At 45.4% G+C, this 26,874-nt stretch overlaps 4 protein-coding genes across 5 annotated transcripts; 2 read left to right on the top strand and 2 right to left on the bottom strand.

Moving 5' to 3' along the window:
- Positions 1-1,077: 1,077 nt before the first annotated feature.
- LOC141909884 (PAS domain-containing serine/threonine-protein kinase-like) lies at positions 1,078-18,998 on the bottom strand. The gene is made up of 21 exons (XM_074800561.1): positions 18,969-18,998; positions 18,267-18,436; positions 9,984-10,329; positions 9,605-9,897; positions 8,997-9,167; positions 8,735-8,875; positions 7,788-7,934; positions 7,520-7,664; positions 7,323-7,412; positions 7,029-7,210; positions 5,781-5,913; positions 5,602-5,701; positions 4,675-5,291; positions 3,836-3,996; positions 3,597-3,767; positions 2,598-2,723; positions 2,372-2,506; positions 2,094-2,293; positions 1,891-2,024; positions 1,679-1,819; positions 1,078-1,594 (listed from the first exon to the last, which is right to left on the bottom strand). Exons 2-21 carry the CDS (start codon positions 18,420-18,422, stop codon positions 1,401-1,403), a joined length of 3,783 nt encoding a protein of 1,260 aa, XP_074656662.1. The 5' UTR covers positions 18,423-18,436; positions 18,969-18,998; the 3' UTR covers positions 1,078-1,400.
- Positions 16,542-18,104, top strand: LOC141909894 (uncharacterized). Its single transcript, XM_074800578.1, has 3 exons — positions 16,542-16,754; positions 16,891-16,977; positions 17,330-18,104. Exons 1-3 carry the CDS (start codon positions 16,673-16,675, stop codon positions 17,959-17,961), a joined length of 801 nt encoding a protein of 266 aa, XP_074656679.1. The 5' UTR covers positions 16,542-16,672; the 3' UTR covers positions 17,962-18,104.
- A 3-nt stretch (positions 18,999-19,001) lies between the features above and the next one.
- LOC141909896 (INO80 complex subunit C-like) lies at positions 19,002-20,155 on the top strand. Its single transcript, XM_074800580.1, has 2 exons — positions 19,002-19,141; positions 19,253-20,155. The coding sequence occupies exon 2, from the start codon at positions 19,280-19,282 to the stop codon at positions 19,829-19,831; it is 552 nt and encodes a 183-aa protein (XP_074656681.1). The 5' UTR covers positions 19,002-19,141; positions 19,253-19,279; the 3' UTR covers positions 19,832-20,155.
- A 1,038-nt stretch (positions 20,156-21,193) lies between these two features.
- LOC141909883 (uncharacterized) lies at positions 21,194-26,349 on the bottom strand. Of its 2 annotated transcripts, XM_074800560.1 has the most exons (6): positions 26,171-26,349; positions 24,867-26,038; positions 24,438-24,563; positions 23,666-23,832; positions 21,641-23,581; positions 21,194-21,604 (listed from the first exon to the last, which is right to left on the bottom strand). In XM_074800560.1, exons 1-6 carry the CDS (start codon positions 26,270-26,272, stop codon positions 21,333-21,335), a joined length of 3,780 nt encoding a protein of 1,259 aa, XP_074656661.1. In that variant the 5' UTR covers positions 26,273-26,349; the 3' UTR covers positions 21,194-21,332. The 2 variants fall into 2 exon arrangements, with proteins under 2 accessions (XP_074656661.1, XP_074656660.1); XM_074800559.1 differs by having other exon boundaries at positions 21,194-23,581.
- Positions 26,350-26,874: the final 525 nt, after the last annotated feature.

The following is a 26,874-nucleotide window of genomic DNA, read 5'->3' as shown; positions in this document are numbered from 1 at the left end:
ACTAGCCGGCTCGTCCATGACCCTAACCGTAGCCCGTCCGTAACCCTAACCCTAGCAGGATTCGAACCGAACACCTCCAGCGTGCCAGCCGAGCACACTAACCACTAGGCCATCGACCACAACCGCCGGACATAGTTTCTAAGCCAGTCTGGTCAGTGTTGGTGACCGGTCAGGTGTGGTGACCATACTCGCGTATCATTCTACGATAAGTGTTAGGGTCGCAATCCATTTCAAATTTCCTAAATCACTAGTTCAGAATGGAGCCCGGGACACAGTAATTACTGTGAACCCGGGACACCCCTGTACATCTTCTATTCTGCATCAGGACCACTCTGAATCAGTGTCAGTAATTACTTTTAAGATATCAACATTTCACCGTACGGTGCTGCCGCTATGCTCATTGTTAGCGGGATTTTCATACACTAAAGTTAGTCAACTATGGCAAGCTAGGGTTATGGCAGTAACAGGGAAGCACATCGATTGCCAGAGTTGGCTTGCGTTAGTGTATGAAAAACCCGCTAACGATGAGCATAGCGGCAGCACCGTACGGCCGCGACACCCCCTGCACATCCTCTATTCAGCATCAGGACCACTCTGAACCAGTACCAGTAATTACTGGGTTCGAACCCAGGGACACCCCTGTACAATAACATCCTCCATTCAGCATCAGTACCACTCTGAACCAGTGTCAGTAATTACTGGGTTCGAACCCGGGACACCCCGGATCATCTCTATTCTGCATCAGGACCACTCTGAATCAATATCAGTAATTACGAAGGAGAACCTTTTATCTTTCGATTCAATGTGTTAATGTCATTTTCCGTTAGATGGCGCATGTAAAATACCTCTCATTGTCAAACGTTATCATTAGCAAGAATAGAAATTTCCGAGAGTTCAGTGAAATTCCGATAGATGGCGAACCCCACAAACCTTGCACTTCCTCCATACAGCATCAGGAGCACTCTGAATTTGTATCAGTAATTGCTTGGTTCGAACCCGGGACACTCCTGTACATCCTCCTCCATGAACATGCTAAGTCCAGACAGTGAAAATAAAACACAAATATTTTGAACTGTTCGTATATTGTATAAGTAGCCGTTTATGGTAAATGTAAATGCAGCAGTGCAGATAATTTGAAGGCAGTGTTTATAAACATTATTCATACAAATCAAATCACACACATTCATTTTTATCACAAAATATCTAATCACAAATAATTTATCATACAACACAATAGTTCAACAGGAGTGAGCAATGGAGTGAGGAGGGAGAGATGGAGGGAGGAGGGAGAGATGGAGGGAGGAGGGAGAGATGAAGGGATTGAAGGGTGAAGGGAGGGAGGGGAGGGATGGAGGGGTGAAGGGAGGGAGGGATTGACGGGGAGGGAGGGTAGAGGTGTTTTATGGACATGATAAATTGTGAGGTTTCTCATCAGTCGTCAGGTTTAAACATCTTTCTAATTCCAGTTCAAGTTGTTCGCAATCAGACTCATCGTCATCACCATCATCCTGCAGCTGCAGCTGCTGCTGCTGGTGCGATGGTTGTTCCTCGTAGCTGAATACTCTATTATCAGATGCGACATTTCCACAAAATTCTAAAATTAAAATGTTATCAGTAAATGAGTTAGGGCTAGTCTAGTGTACGTTTCCAATGAAACTAGACGATTGTTTAAACTCACTGTAATTAGGAAGAACCCGTTTAAAATCGTATTCATGCAGTGAAATCGTTTGCCAAATCCATTTATTTCTCAAACATTCGTCGATTGTCGCGCGATTCGCCGGTTCCGGGTGTAACAATCGACCAATCAGATTTAATAAACCTGAAATACATTAAACGCTGAACATGAAAACATCCAATCAGATATCGACGAGTCGAGGTTTAGATTCTTACCGTCAGAAACCATAAACGGTGGTTTTAAAATAGCTTCAATCGTTTCATTGACGTCGTAGAAAGGATTCTCACCAAACACTAGTGTGTACAGAGTGACACCTATTGACCACATCTCTAACTCAGGACCTCGATATCTATTCAAAACCAAATATATCAAACAATATCAACTAATTTCACAAATTCGATTCGTTTTAATTTCTTACTTGTTTCCTTTTAAAACCTCAGGACTACAATATTCGATAGTTCCGCAGAAAGTTCCGAATAGTTTATCGGGTCTCATGAACGCGGCTGAACCGAAATCAATCAGTTTTATGTTGAAATATTCGTCTAAAATAACGTTTTCATCTTTGATATCTCGATGTAAGATGTTTAAATCATGGATATAACTGACTGCTGAGATTAACTGTAAAAATATAGAAGAAATATTTGATTATGAATTAAAGAATCAATATTCGATCGTTGTTTGAACATTGATTATTACCTGACGGAAGATATAACTGGCCAATGGTTCATCGAGATTCGGACATTGATCTATAAATTCAAACAGATCCATTCCCTGTCCGTGTTTCTCCATCACTACTTGATAATAATTATCATTTTCAAATGCATCGATAATCTATCAAAAAAAAAAATATCAACAATTTTCTAAAATGGCTGCCACATATGGGGGAACTTATAGTAATGTTTGGAAGTTTAGGGTGACTTACGGTAACAATGTTTGGATGGTTTAGTTTTTTCAGTAACATAATCTCGAGTGGTATATCACCTGACACCGGATCAGTTACCCAACATTCACGCAGCACTTTAGATTTACGGATAAACTTCACTATTACCTGCAATCAGTGCAGAGTGAATTCATTACAGAGAGAGAGAGGAGAAAGAGGAAGAGGGGAGAGATGGGCCGGGGAGAGGGGAGAGATGGGCCGGGGAGAGAGGAGGGAAGAGATGGGCCAGGGAGAGGGGAGGGGAGAGATGGGCCGGGGAGAGATGGGCCGGGGAGAGAGGAGAGATAGGCCGGGAGATGAGAGATGGGCCGGGGAGAGGGGAGAGATGGGCCGGGGAGAGGGGAGAGATGGGCTGGGGAGAGAGGAGAGATAGGCCGGGAGATGAGAGATGGGCCGGGGAGAGGGGAGAGATGGGCTGGGGAGAGGGGAGAGATGGGCCGGGGAGAGGGGGGAGATGGGCCGGGGAGAGGGGAGAGATGGGCCAGGGAGAGGGGAGAGATGGGCCGGGGAGAGGGGAGAGATGGGCCAGGGAGAGGGGAGGGGAGAGATGGGCCGGGGAGAGATGGGCCGGGGAGAGGGGAGAGATGGGCCGGGGAGAGGGGAGAGATGGGCCGGGGAGAGGGGAGAGATGGGCCAGGGAGAGGGGAGAGATGGGCCGGGGAGAGGAGAGGGGAGAGATGGGCCAGGGAGAGGGGAGAGATGGGCCGGGGAGAGGGGGGAGATGGGCTGGGGAGAGGGGAGAGATGGGCCAGGGAGAGGGGAGAGATGGGCCAGGGAGAGGGGAGAGATGGGCCGGGGAGAGGGGAGAGATGGGCCAGGGAGAGGGGAGAGATGGGCCGGGGAGAGGGGAGAGATGGGCCGGGGAGAGGGGAGAGATGGGCCGGGGAGAGGGGAGAGATGGGCCGGGGAGAGGGGAGAGATGGGCCGGGGAGAGGGGGGAGATGGGCCGGGGAGAGGGGGGAGATAGGCCAAGTATAATACCTCAGTGTTTTTGAGTTTATTACGAGCCAATTTCACGAATCCAAAAGCTCCTTTCCCGATTGATTGAAGAGTTGTGTATCGTTCCTGATAAACTCCTTCCACTAACAGTAAATCCTCACCAACAATCGGACGATTATAATCCACCGGACTAACTGCTTCTATTTTATTACCCTATAAACAAACAGGTCAGTTGTAGTTTAATAAACACATAGCAGACAGAAAACTGAGAGAAACATTACCTGACTGTGAGGTGCAGCTGTGGTGTTGAGAGAATCATTAAAACTCGACGCTAATGTATAATTATTGATACAGTTCGGATCTTCGGGGTCACGTGATACCCACAATGCATACAGTATCTGTCCATCATCTAGTTCAACACGCTTAGATTGAAATAATAAAGCTGAAATAAAACGAAACATTATATCAGTTTTATCAGGTTGACTAGGTTCAGGATAAGCAGGCCAGCTAGGTTCAGGATTAGCAGGCCAGCTAGGTTCAGGATTACTAGGTCAGCTAGGTTTAGGATTAGCAGGTTGACTAGGTTCAGGATAAGCAGGCCAGCTAGGTTCAGGATTAGCAGGCCAGCTAGGTTCAGGATTACTAGGTCAGCTAGGTTTTGGATTACTAGGTCGACTAGGTTCAGGATTACTAGGTCGACTAGGTTTTGGATTACTAGGTCGACTAGGTTTTGGATTACTAGGTCGACTAGGTTCAGGATTACTAGGTCGACTAGGTTTTGGATTACTAGGTCGACTAGGTTTTGGATTACTAGGTCGACTAGGTTTTGGATTACTAGGTCGACTAGGTTCAGGAATACTAGGTCGACTAGGTTTTGGATTACTAGGTCGACTAGGTTCAGGATTACTAGGTCGGCTAGGTTTTGGATTACTAGGTCGACTAGGTTTTGGATTACTAGGTCGACTAGGTTTTGGATTACTAGGTCGACTAGGTTTTGGATTACTAGGTCGACTAGGTTTTGGATTACTAGGTCGACTAGGTTTTGGATTACTAGGTCGACTAGGTTTTGGATTACTAGGTCGACTAGGTTCAGGGTTAAATTGCAGAATTAAATTCCTACCGATTTCATTTCCATCTTTATGACGACCTTGACATTCGTAACTTCCATCAGGAATAATGAAACTGTGAGTAAACCGGTGTTTGAAGGTCGCGGCCGGGGTCGAGGTCGTAGTTCCTCGGAATTCAACTCTATCTCTACGAGATATCGACGGACTGGAGAACTCAACAGTAGTGGGGGCGCCACTTGGTGAAACTAACGGATCAGCCATTAATAGTTCAGTTGTACTATCTAAATCATCATTACATTGTTCATTGATATCCTGTTGGAATTCTAACACACTGGAGTCATTCAGCATATCAATCACAACTTGTCTATCACCACGTTCAGATTCTACAGAGTCATGACGTTCAGATTCTACAGTTTGTGAGTCATGACGTTCAGATTCTACATTTTGAGAGTCATGACGTTCAAATTCTACAGTTTGTGAGTCATGACGTTCAGATTCTACAGTTTGTGAGTCATGACGTTCAGATTCTACATTTTGAGAGTCATGACGTTCAGATTCTACATTTTGTGAGTCATGACGTTCAGATTCTACAGTTTGAGAGTCACTGTTGTTGAATATGTTTGCATGAATCATTTTATTTGCTTCTTCAATCAATTCAGCAGTTTCACATCTGTAATAATAAACACACAATACAGCAATTAGTAATGACACAGAGACTCGCTGAGTCGGAGTCGAGTCAGAGTCAGAGTCAGAGTCCTCGCTAGAACCAAACAACAATAAAATTGTTCATCAGTTTTCATCAACAGACGACACACAGATTGATTCTTAGTTCACGTGTGACTCGTTATAACTGATAGTTTATTTTACCTCTGCCCCCAAACAGTAAACAGGATCGCTCTAACTGTACTGTCCCTTAAAGCTGAGGAGTTTACAACAACAACTCAATATTGCAGAGAACTCGAGCAATATCCGATATTTACCGGAGATCATCGCAGTGAAGTTTAGGAGATGTGCAGGTGGCGCCACTGTTTGAATCGGAGCTGATACTTTTACCAATTCCTAAATCATCATCACATCGACCTGTAATAGATATAAACACCGACTGACTGTCCAGTTGAAAAACCGACTGGTTAACCGATTGACCAGTTGACTGACGTACCTCTAACTTGAGAATCCTTTGCGATATATTCTTCATCTTCATCGTAATCATCAAGAGGAGGAAGAGGTAAAGAATCCTCCGTATCAATAGATTCTAATAAATCATAGAAATCTGGTATCAGCAACGTTATATCCTGTAATACAATATCAAACAACATGATATCCTGTAATACAATATCAAACGACGCGATATCCTGTAATACAATATCAAACAACATGATATCCTGTAATACAATATCAAACAACGTGATATCCTGTAATACAATATCAAACAACGTGATATCCTGTAATACAATATCAAACGACGTGATATCCTGTAATACAATATCAAACAACATGATATCCTGTAATACAATATCAAACAACGTGATATCCTGTAATACAATATCAAACAACGCGATATCCTGTAATACAATATCAAACGACGCGATATCCTGTAATACAATATCAAACAACGCGATATCCTGTAATACAATATCAAACGACGCGATATCCTGTAATACAATATCAAACGACGCGATATCCTGTAATACAATATCAAACGACGCGATATCCTGTAATACAATATCAAACGACGCGATATCCTGTAATACAATATCAAACGACGCGATATCCTGTAATACAATATCAAACGACGCGATATCCTGTAATACAATATCAAACGACGCGATATCCTGTAATACAATATCAAACGACGCGATATCCTGTAATACAATATCAAACGACGCGATATCCTGTAATACAATATCAAACGACGCGATATCCTGTAATACAATATCAAACGACGCGATATCCTGTAATACAATATCAAACGACGCGATATCCTGTAATACAATATCAAACGACGCGATATCCTGTAATACAATATCAAACGACGCGATATCCTGTAATACAATATCAAACGACGCGATATCCTGTAATACAATATCAAACGACGCGATATCCTGTAATACAATATCAAACAACGTAATATCCTGTAATACAATATCAAACGACGCGATATCCTGTAATACAATATCAAACGACGCGATATCCTGTAATACAATATCAAACGACGTAATTTCCTGTAATACAATATCAAACAACGCGATATCCTGTAATACAATATCAAACAACGCGATATCCTGTAATACAATATCAAACAAGGTGATATCCTGTAATACAATATCAAACGACGCGATATCCTGTAATACAATATCAAAATCATATGTAGCAGAGAAAATAGATATATAGAAGATAAAATAAATACCTTTCCAATGACTTCCTGTTGTGTGTAACCAAATAACATGTGAACGAATGAGTGATTGATGCTGTGTAGAGAACCATCATTGAGAAACGTAACGAGTCCACTGATATTAGTATAAACACATACAACAGCTCGATACAACACTGTATTACATGTATTACTGGGCGATGACGCAACTGATTCAGCTGAAATAAACAAACAGCTCGATATGAATCCCCTCATCTCTCCCCACCCCCCTCATCTCTCCCCGCCCCCCTCATCTCTCCCCGCCAGTCCGCCGTCCTGGAATTGACTTACGGGAAGAGAAGATTTCTCCTTCTTCGGTACTTGACGAACCGATAGTGTTCGGGGAACGACCTTCATTTTCAATTGACCAATTCAAACGCCCTAAAAACATACATCATCAGTTTGTGATCACTCAGCGCTTTGATCAGTTTGTGATCACTCAGCGCTTTGATCAGTTTGTGATCACTCAGCACATGTAGATCACTTACCACTTTGTTCAGGTTTATCTAACAGTAATCTGCGTAGATCAGTGATTTCTGGTTTATCAGTTCGTTTCACTGTTTTAATACGTATTGAACACGGGAATGATCGACCAGTTTGACTGCGACCGGTCGCTTGTTGACTGCTGATATACTACAAATATCATCGATATATAAATATCTAAAATACATACTCCCCTTTCCCTCCCTCTCCCCTTCCCTCCATGCTCCCCTCCCCTCCGTGCTCTCCTACCCCTGCACAGATACCGGAACAAACCTTCGGTAGGACAGTATTGTGATGTGCTGTTATATCCGGTAGTTGAATTGAAGGAATTAAACTCGTGATTTTCTGTCCAATAATTTCATCAGTAGTTGTAACACCGTGTAGGTACGCAAACATCTCATCACATGACACGATAGTACCCTGAATTATAAACACACATTGATACACACGGTAGTACCCCTGAATTAGAGAGTAGCACCCCCTCCACAAGAAACCCATCCGTAACTGACCTGCCCCCAGAAACCCACACGTACCTGACCTGCCCCCAGAAACCCACACGTACCTGAATCCCCCCAGAAACCCATCCGTAACTGACCTGCCCCCAGAAACCCATACGTACCTGAATCCCCCCAGAAACCCATACGTACCTGACCTGCCCCCAGAAACCCATACGTACCTGAATCCCCCCAGAAACCCATATGTACCTGACCTGCCCCCAGAAACCCATACGTACCTGAATCCCCCCAGAAACCCATCCGTAACTGACCTGCCCCCAGAAACCCACACGTACCTGAATCCCCCCAGAAACCCATCCGTAACTGACCTGCCCCCAGAAACCCACACGTACCTGACCTGCCCCCAGAAACCCACACGTACCTGAATCCCCCCAGAAACCCACACGTACCTGACCTGCCCCCAGAAACCCACACGTACCTGAATCCCCCCAGAAACCCACACGTACCTGACTACCGAATATAACTTTAGCTGATATACGTTCAACTGGTTCCATTATAACGACACATCTCGGATCGGAATCATCTCGTAATCTTTGAATCCCCCCAGAAACCCACACGTACCTGACTACCGAATATAACTTTAGCTGATATACGTTCAACTGGTTCCATTATAACGACACATCTCGGATCGGAATCATCTCGTAATCTTTGAATCCCCCCAGAAACCCACACGTACCTGACCTGCCCCCAGAAACCCACACGTACCTGACTACCGAATATAACTTTAGCTGATATACGTTCAACTGGTTCCATTATAACGACACATCTCGGATCGGAATCATCTCGTAATCTTTGAATCCACACAGAGACTGGAATCACTAAACCTTGAGAGTCAATAGCATCCAACTAGAAATACACGCATAAATATCATATCAGATAGTTAGTTAATCCTGCCACGTACAGACAATCCTGCCACGTACAGACGATCAGTTAATCCTGCCACATACAGACAGGGTTTTACACTTACCACTTTACCGCTAACAGTCACTAATTGTCCGTTTAAATCGAGATGATTCTCTTCAATGGCTTCAGTATTCTGTGTATGTTTTAACTGTAGTAAGTTTGTTAGTTTAACTCCTAGTAATTCACATTCACTGTATCCAAATAATTCACATGTCATATCATTAGATACCAGTATCTATAAATACAATACATATACAGGTGACAGGGTGATATCACAGGGGGTGATATCACAGGGTGATATCACAGGGGGTGTCACAGGGCGATATCCAAGGGGTGATTTCCAAGGGGGTGTCACAGGGCGGTTTCCAAGGGGTGATTTCCAAGGGGGTCACAGGGCGATATCCAAGGGGTGATATCCAAGGGGTGATTTCCAAGGGGGTGTCACAGGGTGGTTTCCAAGGGGTGATTTCCAAGGGGGTCACAGGGCGATATCCAAGGGGTGATTTCCAAGGGGGTGTCACAGGGCGGTTTCCAAGGGGTGATTTCCAAGGGGGTCACAGGGCGATATCCAAGGGGTGATTTCCAAGGGGGTCACAGGGCGGTTTCCAAGGGGTGATTTCCAAGTGGGTCACAGGGCGGTTTCCAAGTTGGTGTGCGTTGGGTGATACTAACTTCTGTTGTTCTGGCGTTGATCGTACAAACTGCTTTATTTGGATTCCGTATAGTTGTTAAATACGAACAGTTTCCTCCTTCTCCTCCTCCTTCTCCTCCTTCACCTCCTCCTTCACCTCCTCCTTCACTCCCTCCTTCACTCCCTCCTTCACTCCCTCCTTTAACGTAGTTATAAAACGACCAACTGGAACCTAGTGACATGTTCAGTTTAGTTTCGTCGACGCCACCAGATGGCGTACCGAACATTCCTTTGTTGTAACCCATCGTAAAACTAACGTCATTCATTCCATCGCCTAGAAACAACAAGAATCATCACTGTTAATTCTAGTTATTGATTTTAATTGATAAAGTTTGAATTTTGAAATCAAGAAAAACGAACCTTTGAAATAATCGAGGGTATATTTACTATCAGTCGACTGGTCGGCAGCAGGATGACAGGTCGACTGGTCAGCAGCCAACTGGTCGGCGGCTGATAGAGGGTGGCGTACAACTCCTGGAAATGACTGATTTGACTCATATTGCTGTTTGTCGTATAGTGATATACCTAGTTGAGCAGCTCTTAGCTGTTTACCACAACGGATCCTATCTAACGGTGAACCAAATACTGACTTCTTTCCTCCTCCTCCTGCTCCTGCTCCTCCTCCTCCTCCTGCTCCTCCTCCTCCTGCTCCTGCTCCTCCTCCTCCTCCTGCTCCTCCATACGATGTATTCAACATCAAACAACTCTACAATATACAATATACAACTCTCACTACTGCGTTACCTCGTCGACCGGTATTAACTGCGTTACCTCGTCGACCGGTATTAACTGCGTTACCTCGTCGACCGGTATTAACTGCGTTACCTCGTCGACCGGTATTAACTGCGTTACCTCGTCGACCGGTATTAACTGCGTTACCTCGTCGACCGGTATTAACTCAGTAATAACTATACACTTATTGGTTTATTGAATGAAATGAAACTAATTGTGCAGTGATTTGTCGGTAACTGCCAGTATTAAGTGTTCTTCAATATCTATCAGTGATATGTGTAACTGCACCCCCTCTCCCTCTCCCCCTCCCCCTCCCCCTCCATTATATCGTCATACTATCTGCAGATATCGAAGCTAAAGCTACACTACTGTTAGACATCTAATACTTTTCATTAAATCTATGAAATCAGTGAATTTATTGGTAATCTGTTAATATCATAATTTTATGGTTTTAATTACCGAAAATCTTCAGTTAAAATACTCGCAAAAATATGAATTTTCAGATTATTTTCTTATTTTATCCGGAAAATTGATTTTTATTCCGTAATTATTTATTTTGTTTCACAAAAACTAGAAATAATTTAACTACAGAAACCTCATCCTTATTTCATAAAAGAAACTTTTATTTATTTTCCTACCTTTGAATATTTATTTCGCTTTTTAGAATAGTTTGCACCCATAATGAGTTAACACTAGCTGCTGCTGCTGCTGCTGCTGCTGCTGACAATGATGCAACAAGTGACAAATACACACATTAATAGGATATCTCATACTAATCCATCATGTTTTCTATTCACCCGTTATAGGGTTATAATACGCAGCCATCCGTTATAGGGTAATACAGCCACGTAGCCGGAGATACATCCACTTTTTCTTCGTTAGAATTGAAACAAGATGTGTATGATGGCTCCAGGCAACCGGTTGACACGTTGACAACCGATTCTGCACGACTCGAGGAGAGTCGATTAAAATATTCATAAAATAAATCATCAAATGGTTTCAATATCAGCCACACGCGAATAAGAGGAGGTAGAGGAGGTCAATGGGGAGAGAGGAGGTAGAGGAGGTAGATGGGGGAGAGAGGAGGTAGAGGAGGTCGATGGGGGAGAGAGGAGGTAGAGGAGGTCGATGGGGGAGAGAGGAGGTAGAGGAGGTCGATGAGAGAGAGAGGGGGTAGAGGAGGTCGATGGGGGAGAGAGGAGGTAGAGGAGGTCGATGAGGAGAGAGGAGGTAGAGGAGGTCGATGTGGGAGAGGGGAGGTAGAGGAGGTCGATGGGGGAGAGAGGAGGTAGAGGAGGTCGATGAGGAGAGAGGAGGTAGAGGAGGTCGATGTGGGAGAGGGGAGGTAGAGGAGGTCGATGAGAGAGAGAGGAGGTAGAGGAGGTCGATGAGGAGAGAGGAGGTAGAGGAGGTCGATGTGGGAGAGGGGAGGTAGAGGAGGTCGATGGGGGAGAGAGGAGGTAGAGGAGGTAGATGTGGGAGAGGGGAGGTAGAGGAGGTTGATGGGGGAGAGAGGAGGTAGAGGAGGTTGATGGGGGAGAGAGGAGGTAGAGGAGGTCGATGAGGAGAGAGGAGGTAGAGGAGGTCGATGGGGGAGAGAGGAGGTAGAGGAGGTCGATGGGGGAGAGAGGAGGTAGAGGAGGTCGATGGGGGAGAGAGGAGGTAGAGGAGGTCGATGGGGGAGAGAGGAGGTAGAGGAGGTCGATGGGGGAGAGAGGAGGTAGAGGAGGTCGATGGGGGAGAGAGGAGGTAGAGGAGGTCGATGAGAGAGAGGAGGTAGAGGAGGTAGAGGAGGTCGATGTGGGAGAGAGGGGGTAGAGGAGGTCGATGGGGGAGAGGAGGTAGAGGAGGTAGATGGGGGGAGAGGAGGTAGAGGAGGTCGATGAGAGAGAGGAGGTAGAGGAGGTAGATGGGGGAGAGAGGAGGTAGAGGAGGTCGATGGGGGAGAGAGGAGGTAGAGGAGGTCGATGAGAGAGAGGAGGTAGAGGAGGTAGATGGGGGAGAGAGGAGGTAGAGGAGGTCGATGGGGGAGAGAGGAGGTAGAGGAGGTCGATGGGGGAGAGGAGGTAGAGGAGGTCGATGGGGGAGAGAGGAGGTAGAGGAGGTCGATGAGAGAGAGGAGGTAGAGGAGGTAGATGGGGGAGAGAGGAGGTAGAGGAGGTAGAGGAGGTCGATGTGGGAGAGAGGGGGTAGAGGAGGTCGATGGGGGAGAGAGGAGGTAGAGGAGGTAGATGGGGGGAGAGGAGGTAGAGGAGGTCGATGAGAGAGAGGAGGTAGAGGAGGTCGATGGGGGAGAGAGGAGGTAGAGGAGGTCGATGAGAGAGAGGAGGTAGAGGAGGTAGAGGAGGTCGATGGGGGAGAGAGGAGGTAGAGGAGGTCGATGGGGGAGAGAGGAGGTAGAGGAGGTCGATGGGGGAGAGAGGAGGTAGAGGAGGTCGATGAGAGAGAGGAGGTAGAGGAGGTAGAGGAGGTCGATGTGGGAGAGAGGGGGTAGAGGAGGTCGATGGGGGAGAGAGGAGGTAGAGGAGGTCGATGAGAGAGAGGAGGTAGAGGAGGTAGAGGAGGTCGATGTGGGAGAGAGGGGGTAGAGGAGGTCGATGGGGGAGAGAGGAGGTAGAGGAGGTCGATGAGAGAGAGGAGGTAGAGGAGGTAGAGGAGGTCGATGTGGGAGAGAGGGGGTAGAGGAGGTCGATGGGGGAGAGGAGGTAGAGGAGGTAGATGGGGGGAGAGGAGGTAGAGGAGGTCGATGAGAGAGAGGAGGTAGAGGAGGTAGATGGGGGAGAGAGGAGGTAGAGGAGGTCGATGGGGGAGAGAGGAGGTAGAGGAGGTCGATGGGGGAGAGAGGAGGTAGAGGAGGTCGATGGGGGAGAGAGGAGGTAGAGGAGGTCGATGGGGGAGAGAGGAGGTAGAGGAGGTAGATGTGGGAGAGAGGAGGTAGAGGAGGTCAATGGGGAGAGAGGAGGTAGAGGAGGTAGATGGGGGAGAGAGGGGGTAGAGGAGGTCGATGGGGGAGAGAGGAGGTAGAGGAGGTTGATGGGGGAGAGAGGAGGTAGAGGAGGTTGATGGGGGAGAGAGGAGGTAGAGGAGGTCGATGGGGGAGAGAGGAGGTAGAGGAGGTCGATGAGGAGAGAGGAGGTAGAGGAGGTCGATGGGGGAGAGAGGAGGTAGAGGAGGTCGATGGGGGAGAGAGGAGGTAGAGGAGGTCGATGAGGAGAGAGGAGGTAGAGGAGGTCGATGGGGGAGAGAGGAGGTAGAGGAGGTCGATGGGGGAGAGAGGAGGTAGAGGAGGTCGATGAGGAGAGAGGAGGTAGAGGAGGTCGATGGGGGAGAGAGGAGGTAGAGGAGGTCGATGGGGGAGAGAGGAGGTAGAGGAGGTCGATGGGGGAGAGAGGAGGTAGAGGAGGTCGATGGGGGAGAGAGGAGGTAGAGGAGGTCGATGAGAGAGAGGAGGTAGAGGAGGTAGAGGAGGTCGATGTGGGAGAGAGGGGGTAGAGGAGGTCGATGGGGGAGAGAGGAGGTAGAGGAGGTCGATGAGAGAGAGGAGGTAGAGGAGGTAGAGGAGGTCGATGTGGGAGAGAGGGGGTAGAGGAGGTCGATGGGGGAGAGAGGAGGTAGAGGAGGTCGATGGGGGAGAGAGGAGGTAGAGGAGGTAGAGGAGGTCGATGGGAGAGAGGAGGTAGAGGAGGTCGATGATGGGGGAGAGAGGAGGTAGAGGAGGTAGAGGAGGTCGATGGAGGAGAGAGGAGGTAGAGGAGGTAGAGGAGGTCGATGAGAGAGAGGAGGTAGAGGAGGTCGATGGGGGAGAGAGGAGGTAGAGGAGGTCGATGAGAGAGAGGAGGTAGAGGAGGTAGAGGAGGTCGATGTGGGAGAGAGGGGGTAGAGGAGGTCGATGGGGGAGAGAGGAGGTAGAGGAGGTTGATGGGGGAGAGAGGAGGTAGAGGAGGTTGATGGGGGAGAGAGGAGGTAGAGGAGGTCGATGGGGGAGAGAGGAGGTAGAGGAGGTCGATGAGGAGAGAGGAGGTAGAGGAGGTCGATGGGGGAGAGAGGAGGTAGAGGAGGTCGATGGGGGAGAGAGGAGGTAGAGGAGGTCGATGAGGAGAGAGGAGGTAGAGGAGGTCGATGGGGGAGAGAGGAGGTAGAGGAGGTCGATGGGGGAGAGAGGAGGTAGAGGAGGTCGATGAGGAGAGAGGAGGTAGAGGAGGTCGATGGGGGAGAGAGGAGGTAGAGGAGGTCGATGGGGGAGAGAGGAGGTAGAGGAGGTCGATGGGGGAGAGAGGAGGTAGAGGAGGTCGATGGGGGAGAGAGGAGGTAGAGGAGGTCGATGAGAGAGAGGAGGTAGAGGAGGTCGATGGGGGAGAGAGGAGGTAGAGGAGGTCGATGGGGGAGAGAGGAGGTAGAGGAGGTCGATGTGGGAGAGAGGGGGTAGAGGAGGTCGATGGGGGAGAGGAGGTAGAGGAGGTCGATGGGGGAGAGAGGAGGTAGAGGAGGTCGATGAGAGAGAGGAGGTAGAGGAGGTAGAGGAGGTCGATGTGGGAGAGAGGGGGTAGAGGAGGTCGATGGGGGAGAGAGGAGGTAGAGGAGGTCGATGGGGGAGAGAGGAGGTAGAGGAGGTAGAGGAGGTCGATGGGAGAGAGGAGGTAGAGGAGGTCGATGATGGGGGAGAGAGGAGGTAGAGGAGGTAGAGGAGGTCGATGGAGGAGAGAGGAGGTAGAGGAGGTAGAGGAGGTCGATGAGAGAGAGGAGGTAGAGGAGGTCGATGGGGGAGAGAGGAGGTAGAGGAGGTCGATGAGAGAGAGGAGGTAGAGGAGGTAGAGGAGGTCGATGTGGGAGAGAGGGGGTAGAGGAGGTCGATGGGGGAGAGAGGAGGTAGAGGAGGTCGATGGGGGAGAGAGGAGGTAGAGGAGGTAGAGGAGGTCGATGGGAGAGAGGAGGTAGAGGAGGTCGATGATGGGGGAGAGAGGAGGTAGAGGAGGTAGAGGAGGTCGATGGAGGAGAGAGGAGGTAGAGGAGGTAGAGGAGGTCGATGAGAGAGAGGAGGTAGAGAGAGTCATTACAAATCAGTCATTGATATGTGAATAATTCAACAACAGATAATTAGAGAAAGAGAGAGAGAGTAGTGCAGGACAGATACACTGACAGGTAGACAGACAGACACACTGACAGGTAGATAGACAGACTGACAGATAGACAGACACACTGACAGGTAGACAGGCAGATACACTGACAGGTAGACAGACAGACACAATGACAGGTAGACAGACAGACTGACAGATAGACAGACACACTGACAGGTAGACAGGCAGATACACTGACAGGTAGACAGACAGACACAATGACAGGTAGACAGACAGACACACTGACAGGTAGACAGACAGACACACTGACAGGTAGATAGACAGACACACTGACAGGTAGACAGACAGACACACTGACAGGTAGACAGACAGACACACTGACAGGTAGACAGACAGACACACTGACAGGTAGACAGACAGACACACTGACAGGTAGACAGACACACTGACTGGTAGACAGACAGACACACTGACAGGTAGACAGACAGACACACTGACAGGTAGACAGACAGACACACTGACAGGTAGACAGACAGACACACTGACAGGTAGATAGACAGACACACTGACAGGTAGACAGACACACTGACAGGTAGACAGACACACTGACAGATAGACAGACACACTGACAGGAAGACAGATACACTGGCAGGTAGACAGACACACTGACAGGTAGACAGATATACTGACAGGTAGACAGACACACTGACAGGTAGACAGATATACTGACAGGTAGACAGGTATACTGACAGGTAGCCTGGTTGAACCATGCGACATTTATTTAGTATTTTCATTTATTTAGTAATCAATGATTAATCAAAAAGAAGTCAGTGACCAGACAATGATTAAACTACTTCTATAACCATTATAGCCAGTTCAAGGTTTAACTTAACCTTCTACAAACAACTATAGGTTGTTATAGGATACAACTACAGAACTGGGTTTTTAATCGGATCATTGATGTAATAAATTCCATTCATTCCATTCATTCTATGATTATAACCAATCTAGCAGGCTTTGTGCGTTTTGTGTTGAGAAATTGAGACCAGTTTTTATTGTGTTTAATCAATGTACACAGAGATATACTAGTGAATAGATAGGAGGAGTTCATAAAGGCAATGTATGTGTCACATGTATACAGTGAGACATACAACCAGTGAGTGTAGTGAGATTATACACAAGCACTAGCAGCAGCAGCAGCACCAGCAGCAGCAGCAGCAGCAGCATACAGTCAACACGACAATGACTGGCGAAACTAAACACAGATTTACGCAATCATTTATAGGATACGTGATACTAGTGGCGCTACCTTGTATACATATCGGTAACTATTAGAACCCCAGTACCCGACCGACCGACCAGCTGACCGACCGACCGACCAGCTGACCGGTCGCCCGACCGGCTGACCGACCGGCTGACCGACCGCCCGACCGGCTGATTAATTATTGTTTCATGTTTAGGTATCATACAGAAAATATGGACTCCTAACAAACCAGAGGTTGATAAAAAGACGTGTACGTGTGAATGTTTCGATACGGTCTATAAAGGTAAGAGAAGACACATCGTGAATTAACTGTGTAACTGGATCCACATCTGTGGAACTGGATCCACAACTGTGGAACTGGGTCCACAACTGTGGAACTGGGTCCACAACTGTGGAACTGGTTCTACAACTGCGGAACTGGATCCGCAACTGTGGACTGGGTCCGCAACTGTGGAACTGGATTCAGAACTGTGTAACTGGATCCACAACTGTGGAACTGGCTCCACAACTGTGGAACTGGATTCAGAACTGTGTAACTGGATCCACAACTGTGTAACTGGATCCACAACTATGGAACTGGCTCCACAACTGTGGAACTGGGTTCAGATAAATAAATATATTTTTATTATTTTCAGGTTCCTATGAGTATCCTCCCTCTAAGTATAAACATGTATATTTCAATGCGACCGCTGAGACTGGTAAAATCTGGGCTATAACAATGTTAGCCGTTTTATCTTTATATGAAACTATCAAATACCTCACACGGTTACTAAGCAACCGTTGTCTCAGACGTTCCATGTTTATTTTATTCGCGTCTGTCGTTTATTCTCATTATTACTCGTGGTGGAGTTATTTCGGTTACTATAGCGACAACTTCTATCAACAATGGTATCATCAGTTGTTTTTTACGGTTACGGAAGTCGTTTCGACTGTTTTTGTATTGAATCTGTGCGATATTGAAGTCGAGATGACTCCTAGGAAGTTACTGGTAATATTATCGATCAGTTGTTTACATATTATAGTATCCAGCGGCGACCAGTTTATAGAAAACGTAATCCTGCAGAACTGGTCGGGGAAACATCAGTTTTTTCGAGATATCGGATTCATGTTTCCCGACCTATTACATTTTATTGTACCGCTATACGAACTGTGGAGACTATCGAAACTGACCAATCAACCGCTGCGTAAAATAATCAATAAATTTGAAATCATTATCGCCGTAGCGACTGTAACTGCTACTTCTATCGTAGTGAAAATAGTTTTATAAAGTAAAAGTTTATTTCAAATTCCATCACCAGAGGGCGGGCAAGTACACCGTCTTATAGCTTCACATTCCACCACCAGGGGGCGAGAAGCACTAAGTCTAATTGTTTAAGTTAAGATTTTGTACCATAAAAAATATATTTATAATAAAACGATTGATGACATAAAATAAAATGGTTGTAATTTCTCTTTCCATTTCGAGGTAACCACAAGTCTACGGTAATCTGAGCTAGTTATCAGCAGACTGGGGGAGAGGGGGAGTTATCTGACACACTGACCTGCTGGTAGTATGATAAACTAATGACTGACCTGTAAATGTGGTACCCTGCGACAACCGCCGCTGCTGCTGCTGTTGTTTTGTTGTTTTTGTAGGAATGTTATCGGGAAACTGTTTGATAATCGTTTTGGACTGATTTCACTGAAATCTAAACTGTGTTTATTCCACATCGGAGACATCGTCATCATCGGTCGTCGCTCAACTGAAAATATACAATAAACCACTACAGCATCAAGGGTTAGGGTTAGGATACTGACCCTAGGACAATCCTGGACACAAGATACTGACCCTAGGACAATCTTGGATACAAGATACCCTAGGACAATCTAGGGTAGAGAATATTGCCTGACGGAAGTATTAGATACAATACCTCCTCCAGTGAACTAACAGAGACTGACAGACGGACAGTAAATGAATGTCGTATGTCTCGCTGTAAGACTGAGACTGTGATCAATATTACACACACACATCACTGTTTATACGTTACTATAACAACTAAACCACAGCTCACAGCTACAGCTAATCAACACAGCAGCTACTGCCTCGGCCCTCATCAACACAGCAGCTGCAGCTACTCACTGCCTCCTCGGCCCTCATCAAATCGAGAAATGGAGCCACTGAACGGTGCAGCCTCACAAAAATGACAGGACTGAATACTTCTGGCCTACGTGAGGGAGGGGTGTCCTATACTAAACAATTCTCAAAGGATAGTTAATAAATGTTCTCTTCCTCACCCAACAAACACCGATCACAATCTCCGCCATTTACACAATCTATCACTAGAGGGCGCCAGCTACTGGTGTGTTTGTAGTGATTTTGATGTTTTGAAGAAATCAGTAAAATATATTCAGTAAACAGGACTGAAACCTGGCTTAAACTATCCTTATATTCAAATAGAATCGAACAGGTGAGTTTACAATTCAAATCAACTCGTTAAACTCACCTTTAAACATAGAAAACTAATCGTTATTAGAATAGTCGTACTAATTACCACACGGAAACAATTTGATACTTGTAGGTGGTGAGCGGGTTGGAGCAAGGCGCCATGTCAACTACTCCTTCAAACAGTAGTAAACGCAAAACACCTTCCAGATCTGGAAGTCCAGCAGCAGCAGCAGCTGGTGCAGGTGCTGGTGCAGGTGCTATTCTAAATCCATCAAAAAGACTAAAAAAATCAGATAATGACATCGAAGAAACATCAGAGACACTCGTAGCAAGTGTGCTGGAGGAGACTGCGGCGAGCGGGGAATCCGAACCGCTTTATTGTTTTAAAGATCGAAACTTTGTACATTCGGCGAAGGAGAACGCGGGTATGAGGAAATCACGGGTTTGGAAGAATTTGAAACAGATAATAGCGTTAGAGAGACAGACACGTAATACGGATGAACCGACGTACGGAAGTTTAGATGCGATTCCGTCGTTAAATAAACCTGCGAGGAAATACTCGGATATCACCGGATTACGAGCTCTTTATACGGACCCTCAAACTAAACTACGTTATACAACGATCGATGAATTCACTCGAATACGTACTTTACCTGTTGATATTATTACTGGGTATTTAACACTACGCAAGGCTAATACACCGGTTCCATAATTACGCGTAATCGCGAACCGGTCCGGTAATCACTGACCGGTCCGGTAATCACTGACTGGTTCCATAATTACGGACTGGTCTGGTAATCACTGACCGGTCCGGTAATCACTGACCGGTCCGGTAATCACTGACCGGTTCCATAATTACGGACAGGTCCGGTAATCGTGGACCGGTCTGGTAATCGCGAACCAGTCTGGTAATCACTGACCGGTCCGGTAATCACAGACCGGTCTGGTAATCGTGGACCGGTCTGGTAATCGTGGACCAGTCTGGTAATCACGGACCGGTCAGGTAATCACAGATCGCTTTGTTATCAAAGCTTCAACAGATAAGAAATAAATATAAATGTAATATTTCAGTAATTTATTTTTGTGTCTCTCATTTTTTCTCAAGTGAAGCTTTAGATCAGTAGATGGACGCTAACCATTGTCTTCATGTGGTCTCTTATTGTAAGCTGCTTTAGCCAAACCACAGATACGCCATTAACCACTCTCAGTTGCATCTAGGGCAACACAGTTGTTAGGCTAACAAGTGACATTGGCCTGTACAGCCCCGGCACTACACAACAAAAATCCTATAAAACGAATTCCACTGCGAATGATATCTATTTAGAAAGTGGCTACAAAAGCCTTTAAAAAATGATTTCCTTAATTGAAGCGTAATAGCGTTGATGGAATTTGCGAATGAAAGATTAATATATCATTTGCCCGCCACACAAATATTCGCATGTCAACCGTCTGGTGCTGCCCCTATATACAACGTTAGCGGGGAAAGCGTGAACTAACATAATACCCGCTTGCCAAAGTCTCTCGGTGGCCGTAATGGACAAACTATTTACCGATTTACAAACTATTTACCGATTTGCGGGCCGGATTCCGAGATAATTCTCAAGACTTTTAACAGCACTGGGAAATTGTTTTTATAATAGAATGAGTTTTTATCGGGGTATTTATATTTTTGTTGGGTTGGGGAGAGGGCGCTGCTCGTGTTTTTATATTAAAGTCGATGAAAGTTTTTGTCATTCGAAGGATTTCCTGGATGCCATAATTTCACCATTTTTGTGATAAGTAGGATCGAGGGTCATAAACAAATTTTTCCCCAAAAGTTACAAACAAAAAATACAACCAAACAGACCGGGTTTCAGATAGAGTAACCCATTGATCACAACACCTCAGAATGACTAATTCTCATCCATGGAATCCTCCCCTGACCACAGAATCAATTCCTCACAGAGTGTATCCTCCTTCACTGAGTGAACCCTGCTCATCAATGGAATCATATAAAACTAGGATTCGTTATTATCAGTATTTTATTGAAACCAATAGAAAAACTTGTAAGAACAAATTGTTTGAATATTTGCAGACAGTAAAAACCTCATTATTTTCACAAACTGCTTGAGACGATTTCAGGTTTTACTGTTATATCACAACACATAAACAAATGCAATATGACCAAGTTATAGTCCTTCCTGCTAGAGGGCGCCTACAGTTTGGCTAGTTTTCTAATTTTGCAACATATTGAGAAGAAATTTGTCAATTACATTTTCAGTATTTGTAACAGAATTAGTTACACAACTAATTACAGGATTTGTAACAGAATTAGTTACACAATTATTTACAGGATCAGTGACAGAATTAATAATGGCTGCTGTACTGAGACAAGTAGATTGATTATAAGCTGGTGTCAATTTCTTGTCATTGACTTCATAATACTGTTTTTCCCTACATTCCGATTGAAAAGGTACTGGGTTTACCGGTCTCGGAGTGGTGACAGGTCTCGGAGTGGTCACTGGTCTCGGAGTGGTGACAGGTCTTGGAGTGGTCAACGGTCTCGGAGTGGTGACAGGTCTCGGAGTGGTCAGTGGTCTTGGAGTGGTCACTGGTTTACAGGCCATGTCTGGTTTTAATTTGAAATCTAGTTCATCGACAGAAAGTGCAGGTTTTGCTAAGTGTCTGAATTGTGAAAACATGTTTACATGTTTTCCAGCAGCATAGTTTGCATCATGACAGACGGATGTAGTCGTCGTTGGTTTCTCAATAACGGGTAGTATTGTTGAAGTGGTTTGAGGGTTCAGTAATGCTCTGTTGATCTTGTCGATATCGAGGCCACTATTTAACAATTTTACAGCTTTTCGTCTCTCGAAATCATTGGCTACAAATATCGTTTGATTCTTCTCTGATCTCTGATTGGTGGAAGGTCTCATGGATGCTGTCTTCTGATTGGACGGTTTGGCCGATGCCGTTCTCTGATTGGACGATGATTGTTGCGTTGTATCTATAAACGTGACCCTGAGTCGTTTATTAGAACTCGTACTCGATGATGAACTACATGAACTCAAACTATCCTCATCCTCACCGCGTCCCTCGCGTCCCTCACCACTCTCACATCCCATTTCAAATATCTTATCAATTTTAGCTCGAATATCTAATTTACGTTTACCACTGGTCGCAGCTGCTGCAGCTGCTGCTGGTGCTGCTGCTGCTGCCTGTCGACCAGGAACGTACCGGTCGAATTTACTGTTTCTAACGAACGCTGCTGATTTCTTTGTTGTAGCGGTTGCCGCCGGTGATTTACTCAGTTTTAATAACGGTTTAACCAGGTCTAAATACGATTTCGTTTTATTCTCAATTCTTTCGTTCATTTTAAGCAGACGACTTCTCGCAGTTGTCATAGAAACAGATGATGCGTTACTTACGACGCTTGACGATGAACTAGGTTTGTTGAGTCCGAGTAAAGTGGTAACCGGGGACGACACCGTATTGTTATCAGTCCGACGTAAAATCGATTGAATTCGACTTTTAACCGACCTTGAACTTGAATTGGATAAAACTGGTGACAGAGGTGGAGTTTGTGATTTGATTGACGCAGTTCTCAGAACACCAGACGACCTCAAACTACCAGCAGATGACCTCAAACTACCAGTGGACGACCTCAAACTACCAGCAGATGACCTCAAACTACCAGCACATGACCTCAAACTACTAGCAGATGATGACCCCAGACTATGAGCAGAAGATTCCAAACTACCAGCAGAGGATACAGCAGGTGCCTGATCTGGAGATTGTAAATCAGCAGGTGCCTGATCTGGAGATTGTAAATCAGCAGGTGTCTGATCTGGAGATTGTAAATCAGCAGGTGTCTGATCTGGAGATTGTAAATCAGCAGGTGTCTGATCTGGAGATTGTAAATCAGCAGCAATTGAAGGTTGAAACAAAGACAATAAATCATCAAAATCACTCAATGAATCATCAGTTATTGAACAGGTAGCACGCTGGTTACAGGTCGACGTGATCATAGGCTGTTTACAGGTCGATGTGATCATAGGCTGGTTACAGGTCGACATGATCGTAGGCTGGTTACAGGTCGACGTGATCGCAGGCTGGTTACAGGTCGACGTGATCGCACGCTGGTTACAGGTCGACGTGATCGTAGGCTGGTTACAGGTCGACATGATCGCAGGCTGGTTACAGATCGACGTGATCGCAGGCTGGTTACAGGTCGACGTGATCGTAGGCCGGTTACAAGTCGATGATGTTGACTGGTTACAGGTCGATGTTGTTGGCTGGTTACAGGTCGATGATGTTGGCTGGTTACAGGTCGATGATGTTGGCTGGTTACAGGTCGATGTTGTTGGCTGGTCAGTTCTCTCCCACATTACGAGGTGTATTTCTGATGGTTCTATATTTGGCACGGTTTGATCGTAATCACAAACTGGGAATTTTAAACCATCGCATTCCATCCATAAATTATCTGAAATTAGAAAATGAGAAATCAAATATATGAAGTATCTGAACGGTATCAAGAATGAAAGGAGTATCAACGCGTGATACTTACTGCACGTGTTTTTGATCCATGCTATAAAATGATCCGGATTTCTCTTGTACTGAACGACCCCGATAACACGATACCAGTGGCTCCCCTCGTGAATGAAATCATAACTATTTAAATCTGCGTGAGGCGGTAAACCTTGCATGAAGTGTAATACTAGACATCCGGACAATCTGAAACAGAGCAGCAAAATAAATAACAGTGACCACTACTTTACACCTATTCATACAAATTCCCTGATTTATTTTTGTTAATACTGAATCTGTAAGACTTAATTCCTTGACTGAATCTGCAGCAGATGAATCGACATTACATGGTTTAAGTCATGGTCGAATGTATCCAGTTTCCATCGGCTTACAGCGACCCCCCCCCCACACACAGTTAGGAACCTAAAGCCTAGCGCACATCGACAGTGCGATTGGAGACAACTAGTTGCAAGGCAGTTTTCGGTGCATGAGAGCAACTGGCTGGATACGATCAGTTGCTTGAATGTGTCGATGTGAGCGAGCTTACGATTGGTAAGCGTCGATCTATCTCCAGTTCCAGCCAGTTGCCCGTGTTCTACTTTTGAGCAACTGGTTGTACTCAATCGCAGTCATATCCGTCGATGTGCGCGCTCTGGATTTCGACGATCGACATGCGCCATGCAGTTGCTGCAACTGACCGGTTGTAACTAGATTTCGATGTGCGCGGGGTAATCGTTCGGTAGCAACTAGTTGTCTCCGATCGCAGCGTCGATGTGCGCTAGGCTTAACAGTTTAAAACATACTACACTCACCGATTCATAATGAGGAATCTTTTCTGTTGAAGAGAATTACAACTATAACACGGTCTTACGAAATATGGTGAATCCATTGTAAATAGATCGGGTGTATTCGCGAAACTGATTAATGGCTTCTCATTCCTGTAAATATACAACAACTACAATTAGAACCATAGCTCGATTCCTGTCAGATATTCAATGAAAATCAATTTGAGCCGTTTTAAAGTAAAGCATGTAATACACTGATGTAGTTTTGAATCTGTTTGGGAACTGGGACCGGTTGCTCAAAAATTGGTTAGAGATAACCAGTGGATAGTTGACATAGTGACAATTGACAATTGCATTGTTATTATGGTATATTTATCCGCCAGTTATCTTAACCAACTTTTGAGCAACTGCAGCCCCTGGACAGTAACACTGCAGCCCCTGGACAGTAACACTTACCGATCTAGTTTAATATCACCACAGATATCACACTGAAGCCTCCACGTAAAATCCATGTTAAAATGTTGTCTAATTTCACCGTTTTCATGAAGTAACATCATTAAAGCGATCATTGCGCTGTCATTCTCTCCGCGATTACAGTTTAAACGAGGTTTTAGGTGTAAGAATAGACACTCGCGTAGTTCATTTATTAACTCGAAACTCCTCACAAATCCCTCACTAGAAATATCGGGATATTTCATTTTCAGCTGATCGATTCTAGATGTTTGACGACAAGTAGCAGCGGATGATGAGGTAGCTGCTGCTGCTGCTGCTGTACCTGGTACCGTACTCGCTGCTGCTGCTGTAGATGGTACCATACTTGCTGCTGCTGCAGCTGTTACTGGTTCATTCGACGGTGAACTGAATGAGAATAATAGTTTCAATGCTCTGGCAATAGGTGGCGTAACACCTTTCATACACAAATAATCGACACTGTCTAAAACTTCAGCTGAAGTGATATGAGTTCCACCGGTAAACAGACCGTTCCCTCCTCCGGTACCGAGCATACATTTTAAACTCGGATAATTTACCGATCGTCCGGTTCTCAATAAAATCAACGCCTGATCATAAACTATACACATGATTCTCATTATTGAAATGTGATCACAGTTGTCATGGCGATCAGTGTTTAAACGGTTCAAATATCGACGCAATGAGTGACAATGAACTAATAAACATAGTGTCACATCCAGCCAACAGAGGGCGTCACTATTCACCCATTGTATATTATGTCCTAATCGTATATTTTCAAGAATCTGTGGTAACGGTATCCTCGGTGATGATACATCGGTGCTATGTTCCCGTGGTAACGGTATCCGTGGTGATGATACATCAGTGCTATGTTGCTGGGGTAATGGTTGCTGCGGTAACGGTATCCGTGGTGATGATACATCAGTGTTCTGTTCCCGTGATAACGGTAACCGTCTATTTTTCAGTAATTTCTGTTGGTGTTTTGATTGTTTAATGACGTTTGTTGTAAAGTGACGACGATCAGAGGAGACTGTGGCAAGTGACTCGTTATCTACACCGCTCATTGTTACAATTGGTCGGCATGGCGACGATGATACTTCATGCACTTTATGTTTGACGATGAATTCTGATAATAATCCGAGACCAATCGGAAAACAACACTGAAAAATACAATCAACAGAGGGCGCTGTATAAAATACAATCAACAGAGGGCGCTGTATAAACCATCTGTTTAAAATTAGGAGACCCGGTGTAATGTGGTTTAAAACCAGCAGAGGGCACTGTATACTTACATCAGGATTTTGACAAGACTTTAGAGCTTCATCGAAATTGAGTTGAAAATATTCGAGTTTTGAAGAGATGCCTTTACGACGACACAATTCACATGACTCCATCTTCCAGCTCCAGTCAGTAGTAGAATCAGTCAGTGATCTCGGTTCTTCCAAAGCCAGTAGTCGATTAAATACTCCTCACACGGTCTGAACCAAGCTGTTCAAACATACTGCAACATCAGTGAAACGCAACGATTACAAGAATACGTTTAGAAAACGATTAACACTTGATATTTATAGAGACAAAACGAACTGAGAACGCATTGAGACTACTAGCGCCATCTATACACCATCAACGGAAAAACCGATAAAACAGCGGTTTATAAAAATGACGCGTGAATATATTAGAATCATCGGATCAAAAACAAGTAGATCTAAAAATAAATGTTAACTTAACGGATTCTAATCGCTTTAAATCACGTTTTAAACTGGTTTATTCTAAACACACGTTTCTATTTCACGGAGGCGGCCATATTTACTGCCGGTTCTTAAACACTGGCGGTACCGTGCGTTACGAGTAACCCTAACCCTAGCAGCAGCTAACCCTAACCCTAATCAGGCAACCTGACTAACATCTCACAACGCTCTCGCACCACTCCAGCCGTTTATCAAAATACAAACTCGCACACTTTGGCCCAGGCTTAACGAAACGTCGAAAAGGTTTT

This window comes from Tubulanus polymorphus, chromosome 8 (genome assembly GCF_964204645.1).
Source record: "Tubulanus polymorphus chromosome 8, tnTubPoly1.2, whole genome shotgun sequence".
NCBI classification, from domain to species: domain Eukaryota; kingdom Metazoa; phylum Nemertea; class Palaeonemertea; order Tubulaniformes; family Tubulanidae; genus Tubulanus; species Tubulanus polymorphus.
The sequence above is the reverse complement of the archived record's forward strand: the minus strand, read 5'-3'. Positions and strand labels throughout refer to the sequence as shown.